Below are 16,474 nucleotides of genomic sequence, written 5' to 3'. Positions count from 1 at the left end.
TGATACCCATGCGATTTATCTACTAACGATTTACTACTTGTCCTACGTGGACTAATTTTTTTATTTTCTCAACTGAAGCTAACGCAACTCTCTCCCTTTATCTCTTCTGAAATTTCTGCCATATGATGTGATGTCTACTTTCTATCAGAAGACAAATTTCAAAAATTTGGACTGGCGCCCAAAATGAAGACAGAAGCTTCTTGTTCTTCTCTATGCTCTCTCTCTCTCTCTCAAACTAGATCTGATCATTTTCATTGCTTGCCCCACTGTTTCTTATTGCTTGCCCCACCATTGAATGGCGCTAGCCACAGCCCACAAGCCCAGCCCTTGAGCCCGGAGAGATTGAGCCCAAACCGAGCTCAGACATGAGCGAGCCCATTCTGAGCCTTGACGCTGAGCCCACTCCAAACCCAGACGCCAAGCCCAGACACCGAGCCCACCTCCACTGTGGTGAGGATACTTCTGGCAGTCGTGACTTCTGTTTGTCGTGCCTCCGTGGTGCACTTCCTGCAGTATGGAAAACTTGAAAATTCTTAGACATGGAAGTAAATTTGTATACACGTTCTTCTTGTAAGCATGCACGTGAATTGAATTTGTATACTATACACATCCTGTGCTTGAGGGAAGTTCCTTAATTTAATCTGGTATCATCCTTCAATGAATTTAATTTGGTATCATGCAGTTGTTTGATTTGAAAAGTAACTTGTTTTTAAGAACATATTTTCAGTAACTAATTTATATAAATTAGGCTTAATTGTTGCAAGCATAACTTATAATCATCTTGCTTATTTGGTAAAATTAGGCTTAATTGTTGCAAGCATAACTTATTTGGATCGTTTTAGTTGGAAAAGTAAAAATTGATAAAAATATACATTACATTTGAAATAGTTTTCAAGATAAAGATAATCTTTTACCAAATAATGATCTTAAAGTTTCAATTATTGCTTGCCCCACCATTGAATGGCGCTAGCCACAGCCCACAAGCCCAGCCCTTGAGCCCGGAGAGATTGAGCCCAAACCGAGCTCAGACATGAGCGAGCCCATTCTGAGCCTTGACGCTGAGCCCACTCCAAACCCAGACGCCAAGCCCAGACACCGAGCCCACCTCCACTGTGGTGAGGATACTTCTGGCAGTCGTGACTTCTGTTTGTCGTGCCTCCGTGGTGCACTTCCTGCAGTATGGAAAACTTGAAAATTCTTAGACATGGAAGTAAATTTGTATACACGTTCTTCTTGTAAGCATGCACGTGAATTGAATTTGTATACTATACACATCCTGTGCTTGAGGGAAGTTCCTTAATTTAATCTGGTATCATCCTTCAATGAATTTAATTTGGTATCATGCAGTTGTTTGATTTGAAAAGTAACTTGTTTTTAAGAACATATTTTCAGTAACTAATTTATATAAATTAGGCTTAATTGTTGCAAGCATAACTTATAATCATCTTGCTTATTTGGTAAAATTAGGCTTAATTGTTGCAAGCATAACTTATTTGGATCGTTTTAGTTGGAAAAGTAAAAATTGATAAAAATATACATTACATTTGAAATAGTTTTCAAGATAAAGATAATCTTTTACCAAATAATGATCTTAAAGTTTCAATTATTTGATATTATGCAAATCTCAAGATGCTGCCACACAAGGGATTTATTTGATAAATATTTGCACATTTTAATTGCTTGTTGGTTTGATTTGAGGTGGTCTAAATTTGTCCTTTCTGATTGCGAATCTAATTATTAGACAAATCTTTTATCCCTCTAATATTGTCAATCTAATTCTGCGAATGAATTTACTTATTACATAAGAGATTCTTTTCTTTTTGACCTATAAAAAAAATGCAAATGATAAATTTATAACCGAAAATTTGGTTGCTATGAAGTTTAATGATGATATATAAGAAAATGCATTGGATGTCTTAATGGTTGTGTAGATGGAACCAAATGTCGGTGGTAAGAATATTGTTGAGGAGCCAAAAGAGGGAATGTCATTTTCCTCAATTAAGGAAGTAAGGACATACTATATTAAGTATGCAAAACAAGTTGGTTTTAGAGTGACAAAGTCAAATTCCAAAGTTGGAGAGGATGGAAAAATAAGATATTTCACCCTTGCTTGTATCCACCAAGGCACGTTTGTGAGCACATCGTCAAATATTCTTAAACCGAGACCGATGGAATATAACGGATGCAAGTAAAGATCAATGTGATATTGGGTTCTGAATATGTTTTCCTTGAGCACACTCATACGCTCAGAGTCCTGGAAAAGCAAGATATATTAGATGTCATAAGAGGTTGGATGAGCCGATGAAGAGAATTCTAGAATACAATGATATAGATGACATTCAATTGAGCAAGAACTACAATTCTTGCATCGTTGAGGCAGGAGGGTATGAGAACTTGACGTTTGGAGAAAGATATGCACATAATTACAAATGTGAGGTCAGATTACTTCGGCTTGGGTTAGGAGGGGCCGAAGCACTACAAAACTACTTCACTCGTATGCAGGTGCAAAATAATAGCTTCTATTATGTTATGTACGTTGATCAGATTGCGAAATGTGTTTTGAGTGGATGCTGGTAGTAGGGTTGCATACGAGTCGTTCGGTGATGTTATAACTTTCGACACGACATACTTGACCAATGCATACAAAATTCCATTTGCTCGTTTTTGTGGGCGTTAATCATCATGGTCAATCGATTCTTTTGGATGTGGCCTGATCTTCGGGTAGGACACAGACACGTTTGTATGGTTATTTGAATCGTGGCTTAAGTGCATGAATGGCTGCACACAAGAAGCCATCATAACAGACCAAGATAAAGCTATACAAGATGCAATTACTAAGGTGTTTCCAAAATCTCGACACCGGTTTTGCTTGTGGCATATAATGAAAAATGAAAAAAGTTTTCAAGAAATTTGGGTCAAGCAGTCAATACGATGGCATCAAAAGTCAGCTACACAAGTATTTGTTTTCCACGATTATTTCTTGAATGTTGTGTTATCTCCTTCAATTATTGTGAGAAATAATTTTTTTTCTTTGGATTGTGCACACATATGTGTTTATGACACATTGACTCGTGATGAATTCGAGTGTTGCTGGGTGCAACTTTCTTGATAGTTTTGATCTACATGATAATTCATGGCTTGAATGGCTATATTATGAGCCTCGTTTGTGGGTGCTAGTGTACGTGAGGAATGAATTTTGGATAGGAACGTCAACTACTCAGAGAAGCGAGGGTATGAATGCGTTCTCTGATGATTACGTAAATTCAAAGACAACACTAAAGTAGTTTGTAGATCAGTAGATAATGCACTTAGGCGCAAGATTGAGAATGAGCTTGCAGCTAACTGCAATTCATTCCACACACAAATTTCGTGCATAACTTTTTATGGCATTGAACGGCAGTTTCAAGCAACTTATACAAATGCAAAATTTAAAGAAGTTCAAGAAGAGTTAATAAGGTTGATTTATTTATCAATGATTCAGAGTAAAAGAGGGATTTTTACATATCATGTGGCCGATCAGGTCCAAGTTATGGATGGGTTTAGAAAAAGTACAAAATATGTTGTTGAGTTTAACGAGGAAGAGTGCGAAGCGAGCTGCATATGTCAATTGTTTGCTTTTAAGGGCATTTTGTGTAAACATGTCATTCGTGTGTTAACAATCCATGACAAGGAATAGTTGCTTGGAAAATACTTCCTTGATAGGTGGAGGAAGGACCTAAAACGAGATTACACACTTGTCCGAAGTAGCCGCAATGATTTGAGTTATAGTTCTAAATGCACACCGAATTAATAAATTGAACAAGACTTTTTACGAGATTTCTTCAATTGCTGACACCTCAAATGAAGGTTGTGCGAAATTAATGACTCAGTTAAGTAAGTTGAAGCTGGAGTGGGTTGACGTCCAGCTAGTGTGTGATAATCGTTCAACTGAGTCGTTAGGAGTGACAAAAGGGTCTGAAAAATTAAAAAGTCTTGTAGCTACACATAGTAAAGGTAGGCCAATCTCTAAGAGGAAACAGTCCATGACTGAGAAGGCAGTGAATAGGTTTAAAGCAAGGAAGACTCAAAGGGTTCAGGTAAGTCAGGTAGTTTAGATATTTTGTATTTTTAAAATTAGTTTTGTAACCTATTGACATTAACTATACATCTTGAAAGTATGAAAGATTAGGTCGTGCCTAAATAGAACAGCTATGGCAGAGTTTGGCTCACCTAGATTGGTTGAGCGTGAAAAATAGCCATCAAGCAATCTGATTCCACAATCAATCTATGGATCCCCATACTAGCACACTGTTATAAGGCATGAAAAATAGCCAACGTTTCAATAGCTTCAACATTATTCACTTCAAATTCTACCTTGCTAGCTGCCAAAATCACCTTACCAGCATCAACTCTGAGCACTACACCCACCCCTGCCTTATGAAGTTCACAAAAAACAGCACCATCCGCATTTAGTTTCAACCAACCTGTTGGTGGGGCTTCCAATCATAATACTCTCGAGCTTCCACTTGGGCAAATGTTTCAGATCATTGTAAGCTTTTATAACAGATAGAGCGTGATCAATGACCTATTGGACTACAATATTTTTCTGCTTATGAACCATTTGATTTCTTCCCCACCAAAATCCCCAAGCAATCGCAAAGAAAGAGGCTAGTTCACCCTCATGTCCCTGCTTTAAAACTGCCAAAGCTACTTGCAATACTGGTAATTTACTCCTAGCTGTTGAATGAGAGGAATATATGAAAACTAGCTTGAATGAATGTTAGGGCAGTTTAATAAAGCATGGGCTATGTCTTCTGTTTGTTGTTTGCAAAAACAACAAGGTCCTTCAATATTAACATGCTTTTTAAGAAGATTCTATCGCCTTCCTTCATCACAGACTGATGGCCTGGAATCCAAGAATCCTGCCATAGGTTAGCTAGTTTACCATCTCCTATCCTCCATGAACACCCTTGACTCATCAACTTCTTAGCCTCCCAGATGCCTTGCCAGGTAAAAGGTCTCTTACCTAACTCAGCATCTAAGAACACTCCATGAGGGAAGTATTATGCCTTGAATACTCTATGGACCAAAGAATCTGTCTCCTGCATAGTCCTCCACCCTTGTTTGGTTAATAAAGACAAGTTGAATACATGCAGATCCTTAAAACCAAGTCCCCCTTTCCCTTTTTGTTCACACATTTTTTCCAACTCATCCAATGGATTCTCTTTTCATCCCTCTTTTGGGCCCACCAAAACTTTGTCATCATGGCTTCCAATTCAAAGCATAGACTAATTGGGAGGAGAAAATAGCTCATTGAATAAGTTGGGAGTGGAAGGGCCACTACCTTAAGCAATATCTCCCTCCCACCTTGGGATAACATATTCTTCTTGCAACATTGAAGTTTCTTCCACACCTTTTGTTTCAACTCAGAGAATGCCTTAGTTTTTTATTTACCAACAACAGGAGGGAGACCCAAATACTTCTCATAATTATGCACTTCAGAGACACTCCATAACTGCATTAGTTCATCTTGTTTGTCCCTTGAAACATTGCCACTAAATATCATTGCAGTTTTTTCCATGTTAATTTTCTGGCCAGAGACATGTTCATACCTTTCTAACAAGGCTTGTATTTTCCTATTCTCACCCACATCAGCCTTACAGAAAATAATGCTATCATCCATGAATAATAAGTGATTAATGCAAGGGGCATTTCTGCAAATCTTAATACCAGAAATCTCATGGTGACTGGCTACGTCTTTCAAAAGAGAAATCAACCCTTCAGTAACTAGCAAGAAGAGATAAGGGGACAATGGGTCCCCTTGTCTAATCCCCCTACTTGGCAATATATGACCATTTGGCTCCCCATTAACCAAGATTGAAAAATAGGCAGACTGAATACAATTCATAATCAACTCTATCAACCGATCCTCAAAACAACCCTTCAGTAACTAGCAAGAAGAGATAAGGGGACAATGAGTCCCCTTGTCTAATCCCCCTACTTGGCAATATATGACCCTTTGGCTCCCCATTAACCAAGACTGAAAAAGAGGCAGACTGAATACAATTTATTATCAACTCTATCAATCGATCCTCAAAACCCAACATAGTCATAACTTCCTTTAAAAAACTCTATTCTACTTGGTCATACGCTTTACTCATATCAAGTTTGAGGGACATATAACCTTTTTTACCCGTTCTCTTCATTTTCAAATAATGAACTAACTCATAAGCTACTAAAACATTGTCAGTTATGAGTCGACTAAGAACAAAAGCACATTGAGAATCTGGAATGATACATGGCAATACCTTCATAAGTCTATTAGCAATGACCTTTGAAATCAATTTATAAGTCACATTACATAGATTGATTGGTCTAAAATTAGTCACCTTTACATGGTTCCTCTTCTTTGGAATCAAAGAAATAAAAGTATGATTCAGAGATGTGGGGATAATGCTAGTATTCAATACTTCTAGAACAGCAATAGAAACTGACTTACCCAGGTTTGGCCAATAATTTTGAAAGAACAAAGGTGCCATGCCATCGTGACCTGGTGCTGTAGTTGGTTCCATCTGCTTCAATGTTGCACTCACCTCAGCTTTAGTATAAGGCTTGGTTAAATCATCATTCATCTCATTAGTCACTCTACCAGTCAATGACCTTAAAAAATTACGAGTTCCTCGTTGAGTTGTTGCTGTAAACATATTCTTGAAATAATCAATAATCAATTGGTCTCTGTGTTCACCTTCATTCCAATTCCCTACCTCATTCTGCAACTTTCCAATTGAATTCTTTTTCTTTCTATGAGTTGCCTTAGAATGGAAAAACTTTGAATTTTGATCTCCTTCTCTCAACCACAAAGCTTTAGCTCTCTGCCTCCACATAATCTCATCCCTCTCTAGCCATTTGTGAACCTCTTCCCTAGCATCTTTATGTTCTTCTCTTCTCAGCCCCATGGGATCACAATCTTGCAATAACTTGAGTCAATCTTTGGCCTTCTGTAACTGCCTTTGAATATTTCCAAAATCCACACAATCCCATACTTGAAGCCTTTTACCACAATCCCTAATCCTTAACATCAAATCTTCCATTGTACTTCTTCTATTAGCAAAATGCCATGTATTATTCACAATGTTATCACAACCTGGTTCACCAATTCTTATGGCTTCAAATCTGAACAATCAACCCTTCCTCTTCATAAAGTGAGCAACTTCTGTTTCCAAGCAAATGGGGGTATGGTCTAAGTATGCCACACCTCCATGGACAACTTCAGCTTATGGAAATAAATTTCACCATTGAGGATTATCAAAGAATCTATCCAGACGTTCACTCACTCTTGATTCTGACTCCCTCCGGTTACACCAGGTAAATTTAGGGCCCTAAAGCCAACATCTTACCCTAAGTAAGCACTCATCAACAACTCGTCTAAAATCTTCCATCTGACTTTGCAATCTTTCTCTCCCTCCCAACTTCTCATGATGATACAGAATTTCATTAAAATCCCCAAATACTAGCCACTGCTCATCCTCATTTCTTCGAAAAGATCGAATTAAATCCCAGGATTTATTTCTTTGACTAGAATCAGGGTTACCATAAAATCTCATTATAAAAAATTGCATTGTTCGACACCCATCCTCAATCACACATGCATCATATGAGACTTAGAATAACTCAGAATTGATAGATTAATATCCCTCCCCCATAACATTGCAAGTCTCCCACTTCTTCCCTCATTGTCAACAGCTAAATAATTGACAAAACCAAGCTTAATAATACAGACATTGGCTTTAACCATATAATTAATGCAGGTTTGGGATTGTAGATCAATTCTTTAGCCACATTGGCTAGACCTTAATGTGGTAGACTAAGTATAAGATACAAAGTAAATAGATTAAGATGTTTGATAGCGTAAATTTGCTGAGTATGTGCTCATTGTTGGGGCTGACTATGAAAACGGTTTCTACATCATAAAAATATTCTTTCATATAATGTTTTTATATCTTGCCTATTCTATCACCTTACATGTTAGTTCTTCTTTATGTTAAATAAGAGTTGCTTGATATTGCCGAGGAGAAGGTTCCTTGGTTGCTTGGTTTTGCTTTTTTAATATTTTTTGGCAAGTCTCTGTGAAGAAGGTTAATAAGAACTATGTTCAACTAATGGTTTGGTCTAATTTTGTTATGCAGCTTGGGCGGTCGAGCAATTTTTGTTGTTGGGTTGATATAGAAATCTACAAATATGGTAAGACTATAGGAGAATGACTGCGGGAGTTAAATGAACTATTGGATGCAGAAGCTATGTGGAGTCATTTAATGTATGCGGAGGAGGTATCTAGGCATGATAGAGTGATAATGACGATCGATTAATGCTACCAAAATATATCATACTGTAATGCTAGCTGATGGCAATCAAATCGAAATTTGTGTTTTTGTGTACTGATTTGAATCTGTATATTTAGATTGCAAATGTTTGAACATGGGTAATTGTAATTATGCTATGTTAACAATGGCATCATGATCCATATGGCATTGTGTGTGGGTCAGTACTTGTACTATTTTTTTTCCACGACTTCAGTCGTTGTACTTGTGCTCGATTGCAACAATCTTGGGTATGGTTGGCACCATAGATATATGAACAAAGCCAAGAATCTTGGGCCCAAAATGTTATGATGTTAATACCATGCCTGTTTGCAATGAGATCTTTTGTTTTGGCTTCAACGTAAATTATTGCATGCATGTTATGATCATGGCATCCATCCTTTAATTTGATGATTTAGCATTTTTTCTTCTTCCCAGCCATTTTTTCCTGAGGATTTAGCATTTTCCTAATATCAGGAGCTCAATATATTATCATGCAACAAGTCAAAAACATAGTTCACATTTGAAGCACCAATTTAGTTGGGAACAGTACATACAATATTCATGCCACTGAATATGTATGAAGATGGAAGCAAAGTTTATACTGTAGATAATTTAATTTAGGATAAAATAAAAGAGAAATGATATTTAAAATACTCATTTTAAAAAAAGTAAGTAAATACGAAACCTACATGAAAAAATTAATTTTGTAATTATAGACTTCATTCTTTTTCAATTAGAATCATGTACAACGTTTGTAGAACCCATAACTGCATCAAACATTACTTAAAATAAAATAACGAATTTAGTAGGGTGGCCACCGTCATGAGCATATATTGCACATGAAAAATAATGATCAGGAAATTCCACTAGCTAGTCTAATTTTGACCATGATTAATGAATTAAGTTAATAGTGCAACATTTGAATCTAATTTCTTATTTGTTATCGTCTTTTGAACTTCCAACGTACATCATGATGACGCAGAGCAAAAGGTCAACAACAATGGAAAAGGGAAAAGAAATTAAGTCATGAATAAATTGACAGATGAAGTTTCCAGGCAACAACACGTGAAGCTAGCTAGTCGGATATACAGATCCCTTCCAGCTTCTTGTACGAAGAAGATGGCATGCATATATGGGTCTGGTCAAAGGCATTGCAAACATTTATTTTGTGATTAGAAAGAAACACGCATGCATCTGATCTATACATACAGAAGTTTATACGGCGGCCACTTGCCTAATTTATAAGGTCGATCAAGTTGGACACAGCTAGTTCTATTTTTGGTCCTTCTTGGTCTGTCTCCATCAATACCTACCAAAATCGAAGAAGGACTCCATTCAGTAATTCACCATGTGATTATTTCAATAACATCTATTCCAGAGCTCAAACTGGTGAAAAATTACCTCTTAATGTGCCTATAACACAGGCCGACTCTTCCACTATCTAGGCGACTTAATTAGGTAATTGCCTAAGCCCCCCACAAAAACTAAAGTCTAAACTAGAATTTTTTAAAAAGAAAAAAAAAAACCAATTAAAATTATTAATTAACTTAATAAGAGAACATCAAAAGTATCAAATAGATATTATGTCATTATTAGTTTTAAAAATATCTCACATAATAATTATTTCAATTACTCTCCTAAGAATATACTTCTTTTTTTTCATTATTAGTTTAATATATAATGTGAAAATTGTAAACAGCAAAATCTAATTTTCAAATATTCATAAAATTTTTGCAGTATGATTCTCTGAAGAGGCAAGGGCCACTTTTTTCCAAATGCATGTGCAGGCTATTTATAGAATTTTATCGACAATAATGATTATAATTGCTTATAGGGTTCATTTAGATATTAAGAATGTCTCATAATATCATTAAATAGTAGTGAAATAGTTTGAGTTAAGATATTTTATTGAATTTTAAAAAATAAAAGAGAAAATTTTGAATTTAAGAATATCTTAAAAAACCTGAGAACAGTTATATTTCCAAATGAGTAATTCTATATACAACCGTGAAGTGCGTAACCGTCGCGTAATCGCTTTGAAAAAGAGTGGGGTCTACTATTAAAAAATTAATTTTTTTCATGTGGGTTCCATGTTTTATTCATTTTTTTCAAAGCGATTACGCGGCGGTTACGCAATTCACGGTTGTAAGTATATTTTCTCTTTCCAAATAGCCACAAAGAGTCTCAAGCATGTGCGCATCTTGTAAAACTAGATTCGATAAAATCCTCTCTCAATTGAAAGTTTTCTAGTAAAGATTAAGATTATTAGTTGAAAAGGTAATATAAAATCTTAATCAATAATATTAATTTACAAAATAATTAAAATTATTTTTAAATAAAAAAGAAACGTAAAAATTAAAATTAAAATAAATTTAAAAATAAAAATAAAAACCTCAATCAAAATTTTAACTTAGGCATCCGAACCTATTGAGCAGGCCCTGGTATGACAGTACTACTCATTTTATGCATGCATACATACTATTTTACCAACCTAACGACACACTACATCATGAGGAGCTATGCGATTGGTTGATCATCATCACCAGTATTTCCCATTCTTGTCTGGTAAACGTAAAAGACATATAAAACATTAATTTACGCTTAAATTAATATTGATGATAGATGTTGAGTAGAAATACTAGACGTAAATGAGTAATATTGAGAGATACTAGACGTAAATGAGTAATATTGAGAAATACTTGTTTGTTTTTTAAAAACATCTCATCTCATCTCATCCCATCTCATCTCACCTCATTATTACAACTTTCTCAAATCTCTATACAAAATAAAATAAACAATTCAACTTTTTCAAATCTCAAAATAACAATAATATTAAAAAATATACTCTAACAATATTTTATTCAACATTTTAACTTTAATCTCAACTCATCTTATCTCATCTCTAAAAACAAACGAGCTTAGTATTTAGACAAAAACTCACATTTTAATTTACTCTTATTTATGTTTTAATTTACTGATCTTATGAATATTTTATAATAAAAATAATTTTGATGAATCAATCAAGTTAGGTTACTTTACACATTTATTTTTGTGTAATTTTTTTTTATCTATTAAATATTTCATATTTAGAGGAAATTGTGGCAAGCTATGGACCTATAGTTAGTGTCATATGATCGGTCAAAATTGGAGCCACGAAGGTGCGGTCCAACCGCATTACGTAGGAGACGGTTCAACAAAGCAAAGCGACCTTAGCAGGTTCGTACAATTAATTCCAATGGTAAAATACTACTTGAGTTTGCTTTAGAATAATAAGTCACGTCGTCGATTAAAGATGATAAAATATATGGATAGCACCCGAGTTCCAGTTCACAGCTGTTCCTTTTCCTCACGACTCCCTTTGCATTTAACCCCTATAAATACCACCGAACTCACAGCACAGCATCGAACTCAGGCTTGCTTACTTGCTTAGAGAAAAAAAGAAAACAGTTTGCTTGCTTTAGGAGGAGAGAGAGCGAGAGAGAAAGAGAGATGGAGAACTTCCCAGTGATAAACTTGGAGAAGCTAAACGGTGAGGAGAGAGGAGCAACCATGGAGAAGATCAAAGATGCATGCGAAAACTGGGGTTTCTTTGAGGTAGCTATCAGTATCAGTACTCTGCTGGACCTAAGCCTTGCTATTCATCCATTATTGAGTTGCTTATTAATTTACAATTCCAGTTATGGGTTTATAAGTACTGTTTTGCGTTCCTTTCTGAAATTTCTATATGTATATGCAGTTGCTTAATCATGGCATATCCCATGAGTTAATGGACGCTGTGGAGAGGTTGACAAAGGAGCACTACAAGAAGTGCATGGAGCAAAGGTTCAAGCAACTGATGGCAAGCAAGGGTCTAGAGGGTGTTCAGGCTGAGGTCCATGACATGGATTGGGAGAGCACCTTCCACTTACGCCATCTCCCCTACTCCAATATCTCTGAGATTCCAGACCTCCAAGATGATTACAGGTATGTAAAGAGTCTGCAATTTGTGCACAAATATCGTGGAAGACATTTTTTTTAAGAAAGAAACTAATATGAGATATGTACGCCTGAACTTATATCTGAGATGACTTCCATTCATGTATTCAGAAGTGTTTTGGACATCCAAAATAATATTTAGAACATCTCAAATATGAATAATATTGCAGGAAGATCATGAAGGAATTTGCAGTGAAGTTGGAAAAACTGGCAGAGGAACTCCTAGAGCTGTTAGATGAGAATCTTGGACTAGAGAAAGGTTACCTCAAAAAGGCAGTGTGTGGAACAAAAGGTCCAAGTTTTGGAACCAAGGTTAGCAACTACCCTCCATGCCCAAAGCCAGAGCTGATCAAGGGTCTCCGTGCCCACACCGATGCTGGTGGCATTATCCTTCTCTTCCAGGATGACAAGGTCAGCGGTCTCCAGCTTCTCAAAGATGGTCACTGGATTGACGTGCCTCCTATGCGCCATTCCATTGTCATCAACCTTGGTGACCAGCTCGAGGTATATATATAAGATATTAAGTTTTATAATAATTTGTTGTAATAAGAGGAAAAAAAAAAAAAAAAAACAGAGCTTTTGGAGGAGCGTCAGATGATCAACAATCAACAAGTTATCTTACCAGGATCTCATGCAAGTCTGTTTATCGACACACCCAACACACACCACATTGGCTAGCCTATAATGAGTCCCAGTACAATTAATATGATGACATTAAACTGATCTTGAATGTATATGCATAGGTCATCACCAATGGGAAGTACAAGAGTGTGCTGCACAGAGTGATAGCCCAAACTGATGGGAACAGAATGTCAATAGCTTCATTCTACAACCCTGGCAGTGATGCTGTAATTTATCCAGCACCAGCACTGGTAGAGAAAGAGGTGGATGATGAGGAGAAGCACCATGTTTACCCAAAATTCGTGTTTGACGACTACATGAAGCTGTATGCTGGCCTCAAGTTCCAGGCCAAGGAGCCAAGATTTGAAGCCATGAGGGCAACAGGTGGCTTGGGTCCAATTCCAACAGCTTGAGAGCAAATTTTCTAGTTGAAGAGAAAATGAATAATTGTCTTATATTCTATATGTGGTGGCTTCCTAAACATACTTTGAAGTTTATGAATTGATTATTTGTAGAATGTGACTTTGTTAACATTGTCTTGTTGGAACAACTGGTTCGATGTTTGTTATCTGTCACTCTCTCCATCTTTCTATCTTATAATATTTGTGGTATATGACCCAACAAAATAATATTAAAATTTGATAACAATGTTATTATTTACAATTAATGTTGTCATCCTCAATCACACTTATTGATCATGCGGTACATTTTAATTAATTTTATACGTCAACAACGTATAATACACCACAGTTCTCACCGGAAATAAAGTAATATCAATCTGAAATTTTTTCGGGAGATCGATCTAGCGTTTCTGTCTTTGTTATCTCTCTTCTTTTATATTGTTAATGAGCAACAACCGAAGAGAATGACATCAAAATAATGGGTGTTTTGTGGGGGATACAGGGGAAATCATGGTAGAAAATTTGTTTTGGAATCAAATCCAAGAGGGTCATACTCCGATGCACCCCACAAACATGATTTGTGGTTTGAGGATAGGAGATGTTGGGTATCCATAATTGTTGATTCGATGGTCCATAAAGCACTACCGCTAGCGTTTCGACAAATTCCCACCATCGTTGCCAACTTGCTTCTTATGATCATATCCGCACTATTGAGGAGTCCACATCCAATCTACCATGATCTTCTCCTTCGAGCGTGGATGTCTTCACAAATACAGATCATCTTTAATCATCTAATTAATTTGGATGATCTCATGTGGGTCTTATAATATTTAATTTTGCTTACAGAGGACTTTTGGATAACGTGGACTTTTGTATTGACCATCCAATTCGGTCAAGCAATTAGAAAAATTCTAAATTGATGTTTCTTCTTTTCCATCTAGGTAGGTACCATCTATTAGGAGGGAAGCAAATAATAAAAAATCATATTTTGTTTAAATTTGCAGTATTTTATATTTAGAAATAAGACCTCTGTTAAATTTTTTGTTCATCAATGTTAATAAAAACAACACTTGGCCGAATCACAGGCTTCTAACCACCACTTGGAATTGGCAGTCACTATCTAACCAAGGTTTGACAAACCTCTCTTTTTAATATACCCTTCCTCACCTAGGAATCACTTGACTCATCACCAGCAACTGCCACGTTAGTCCTAGTCTTGTCAACAACCATGTCATCCTACTACGTTAGTAGCCTTCCATGTCAATATTATTGACCATTGACTTTGACCACAACATTGACTTTTTTTTTCTTTTATGCATATTTTCTTGTGCTGATCTCATTTCTGCAGTCTATTTTTGCATATCTAGTTTCATAATGGTTCAAGACAACAAGATTCGCCGTCCTATTCATATTATATTAAATGGTAGAAACTATTTTGTGTGGCCTCTGTCTTTTCGCGACTTTCTTAAAGGCCGTGAACTTCGGTTCTATTGCACGAGTGATTGGACAAAGCCAGTGCAAAAAAAAATGAACAAGCGGAGCAATTTCAACAACGCCTTCTCAAATGGGATAACCATAATCACCAGATCCTTACTTAGATGCTCTACATCTTCATTCCAATTATCTCCAACCAACTTGGAAGCGTTAATGATGCTCTATCTACTTGGACTATGTTAGCCACGCATTATGCTACCCCTTATGGGTTTAAAGAGTACGAGCTTGTGGTCAAGTTGTATCAGCTCAAACAAGAGCTTGGTCAATCCATCAATGAATTCTTTGATCGCCTTCATCACATTTGAAATCAGATTGATACTTCTGACCCATACTGGAAGGATGCCAATGCTGCTGACATGTATGCCATTCGTCGTGATCAGTATCGTCTTTATCAGTTTTTGACCCCCCCACCCCACGGTCGTGGGACCTCACCCAGTCAACCACCCTTCCCCAACCACCTCCGCAGGCCGTAGTCCACAGTAAGCCTCTCTCTCTCTTCTCCCTTCGTCTTCTCTCTCTTTTCTTCTCATCTTCTTATCTCTGTATTTGAGTTGATTTTTGTGTAATTTGGTAGTAGAAATGGAAAATAGAAAATGTGAATTTGTGATGATATGATTGCATAAAATTTATGTAATTTTGTGATGATTTGATTGTGTAAAATCTTTGTAATGTTGTGATGATATGGTTGTGAAAAGTCTGTGTAATTTCGTGTTGATGAGTTTGTGTAAAATCTGTATAATTTTGTGATGATGAGTTTTTGTAAAATATGTGTAAGTAAAATCGGATGGATCTTGCAACTGATGAGCTTATGTAAAATTTGTGTAGGACCACATCTTGAGTTTGCTTGAGAGACATGGAAGTTATGATAATGGTAATAGTAGTATGAGGTGATGTTGTAGAAGTGAGTAGGTAATTAATATAGAGAGGGGTGATAATGGTAAAAGTTTTATTTCCTACATATTTTGGTGTGTGTAGTGAGCTAGGGTGACCCCATATATGTATGATAACTGAGCAAATTAATTAAGTTAACACCCATTAGATTTGTAACATGTCATGATTTTCCATGTCATGTTATATAGACAAAAAAATAATGTTGGAAGTACTAAGCTTAGGCTTCACAAATTGAAGCGCGGCCAATTAAAAGTTACTATAAAAAAAATAGTCAAATTAATGTTTATTAATTACATGTTTGTTTACATGTGTGATCATGACCAATCACAAGGGGAGCTTGTAATTATTAGATTTTATGGTACTTTGCCTGCAAGTCTAGTTGCCCCTAATAGAGAAACCACCCCCAACATGATATTCTTCTCCTTCAACCACCCCCAACATGATATTCTTCTCCTTCAAAATCAATTCAATGAGGTCGAGACTGTGTGTGTGTTTAAGATATGTAGAATTTATATATATGCTAGTATCATAATTAATATAGCAAACAAGAAATGATCTGAAGTGAACTAGTTGACTTGATCATGAAGATGCCTCTACCACTGAGAAAAAGCCCCATGATATCAATTTCATGAAGCTACAAATTAAGCCATGCCCCACGCCTACACATGAATCCAAAACATTGCTCATGGAAACGATACTTTCATCTATCTAGTCATGTAACTAGCAAACATCTAGTTGCTTTGTTTACAGATA

General features: G+C 36.2%; 1 protein-coding gene across 1 annotated transcript; it reads left to right on the top strand.

Annotated features, from left to right (window-relative positions):
- Positions 1–11,746: 11,746 nt before the first annotated feature.
- Positions 11,747–13,503, top strand: LOC108995846 (1-aminocyclopropane-1-carboxylate oxidase 3-like). The gene is made up of 4 exons (XM_035694559.1): positions 11,747–11,933; positions 12,076–12,302; positions 12,485–12,818; positions 13,058–13,503. The coding sequence occupies exons 1-4, from the start codon at positions 11,829–11,831 to the stop codon at positions 13,346–13,348; spliced, it is 957 nt and encodes a 318-aa protein (XP_035550452.1). The 5' UTR covers positions 11,747–11,828; the 3' UTR covers positions 13,349–13,503.
- The last annotated feature ends 2,971 nt before the right edge of the window (positions 13,504–16,474 follow it).

This window comes from Juglans regia, chromosome 10 (assembly GCF_001411555.2).
Source record: "Juglans regia cultivar Chandler chromosome 10, Walnut 2.0, whole genome shotgun sequence".
NCBI lineage: Eukaryota > Viridiplantae > Streptophyta > Magnoliopsida > Fagales > Juglandaceae > Juglans > Juglans regia.
Note: the sequence above shows the minus strand (reverse complement) of the source record. Positions and strands in the feature narration are given on the sequence as shown.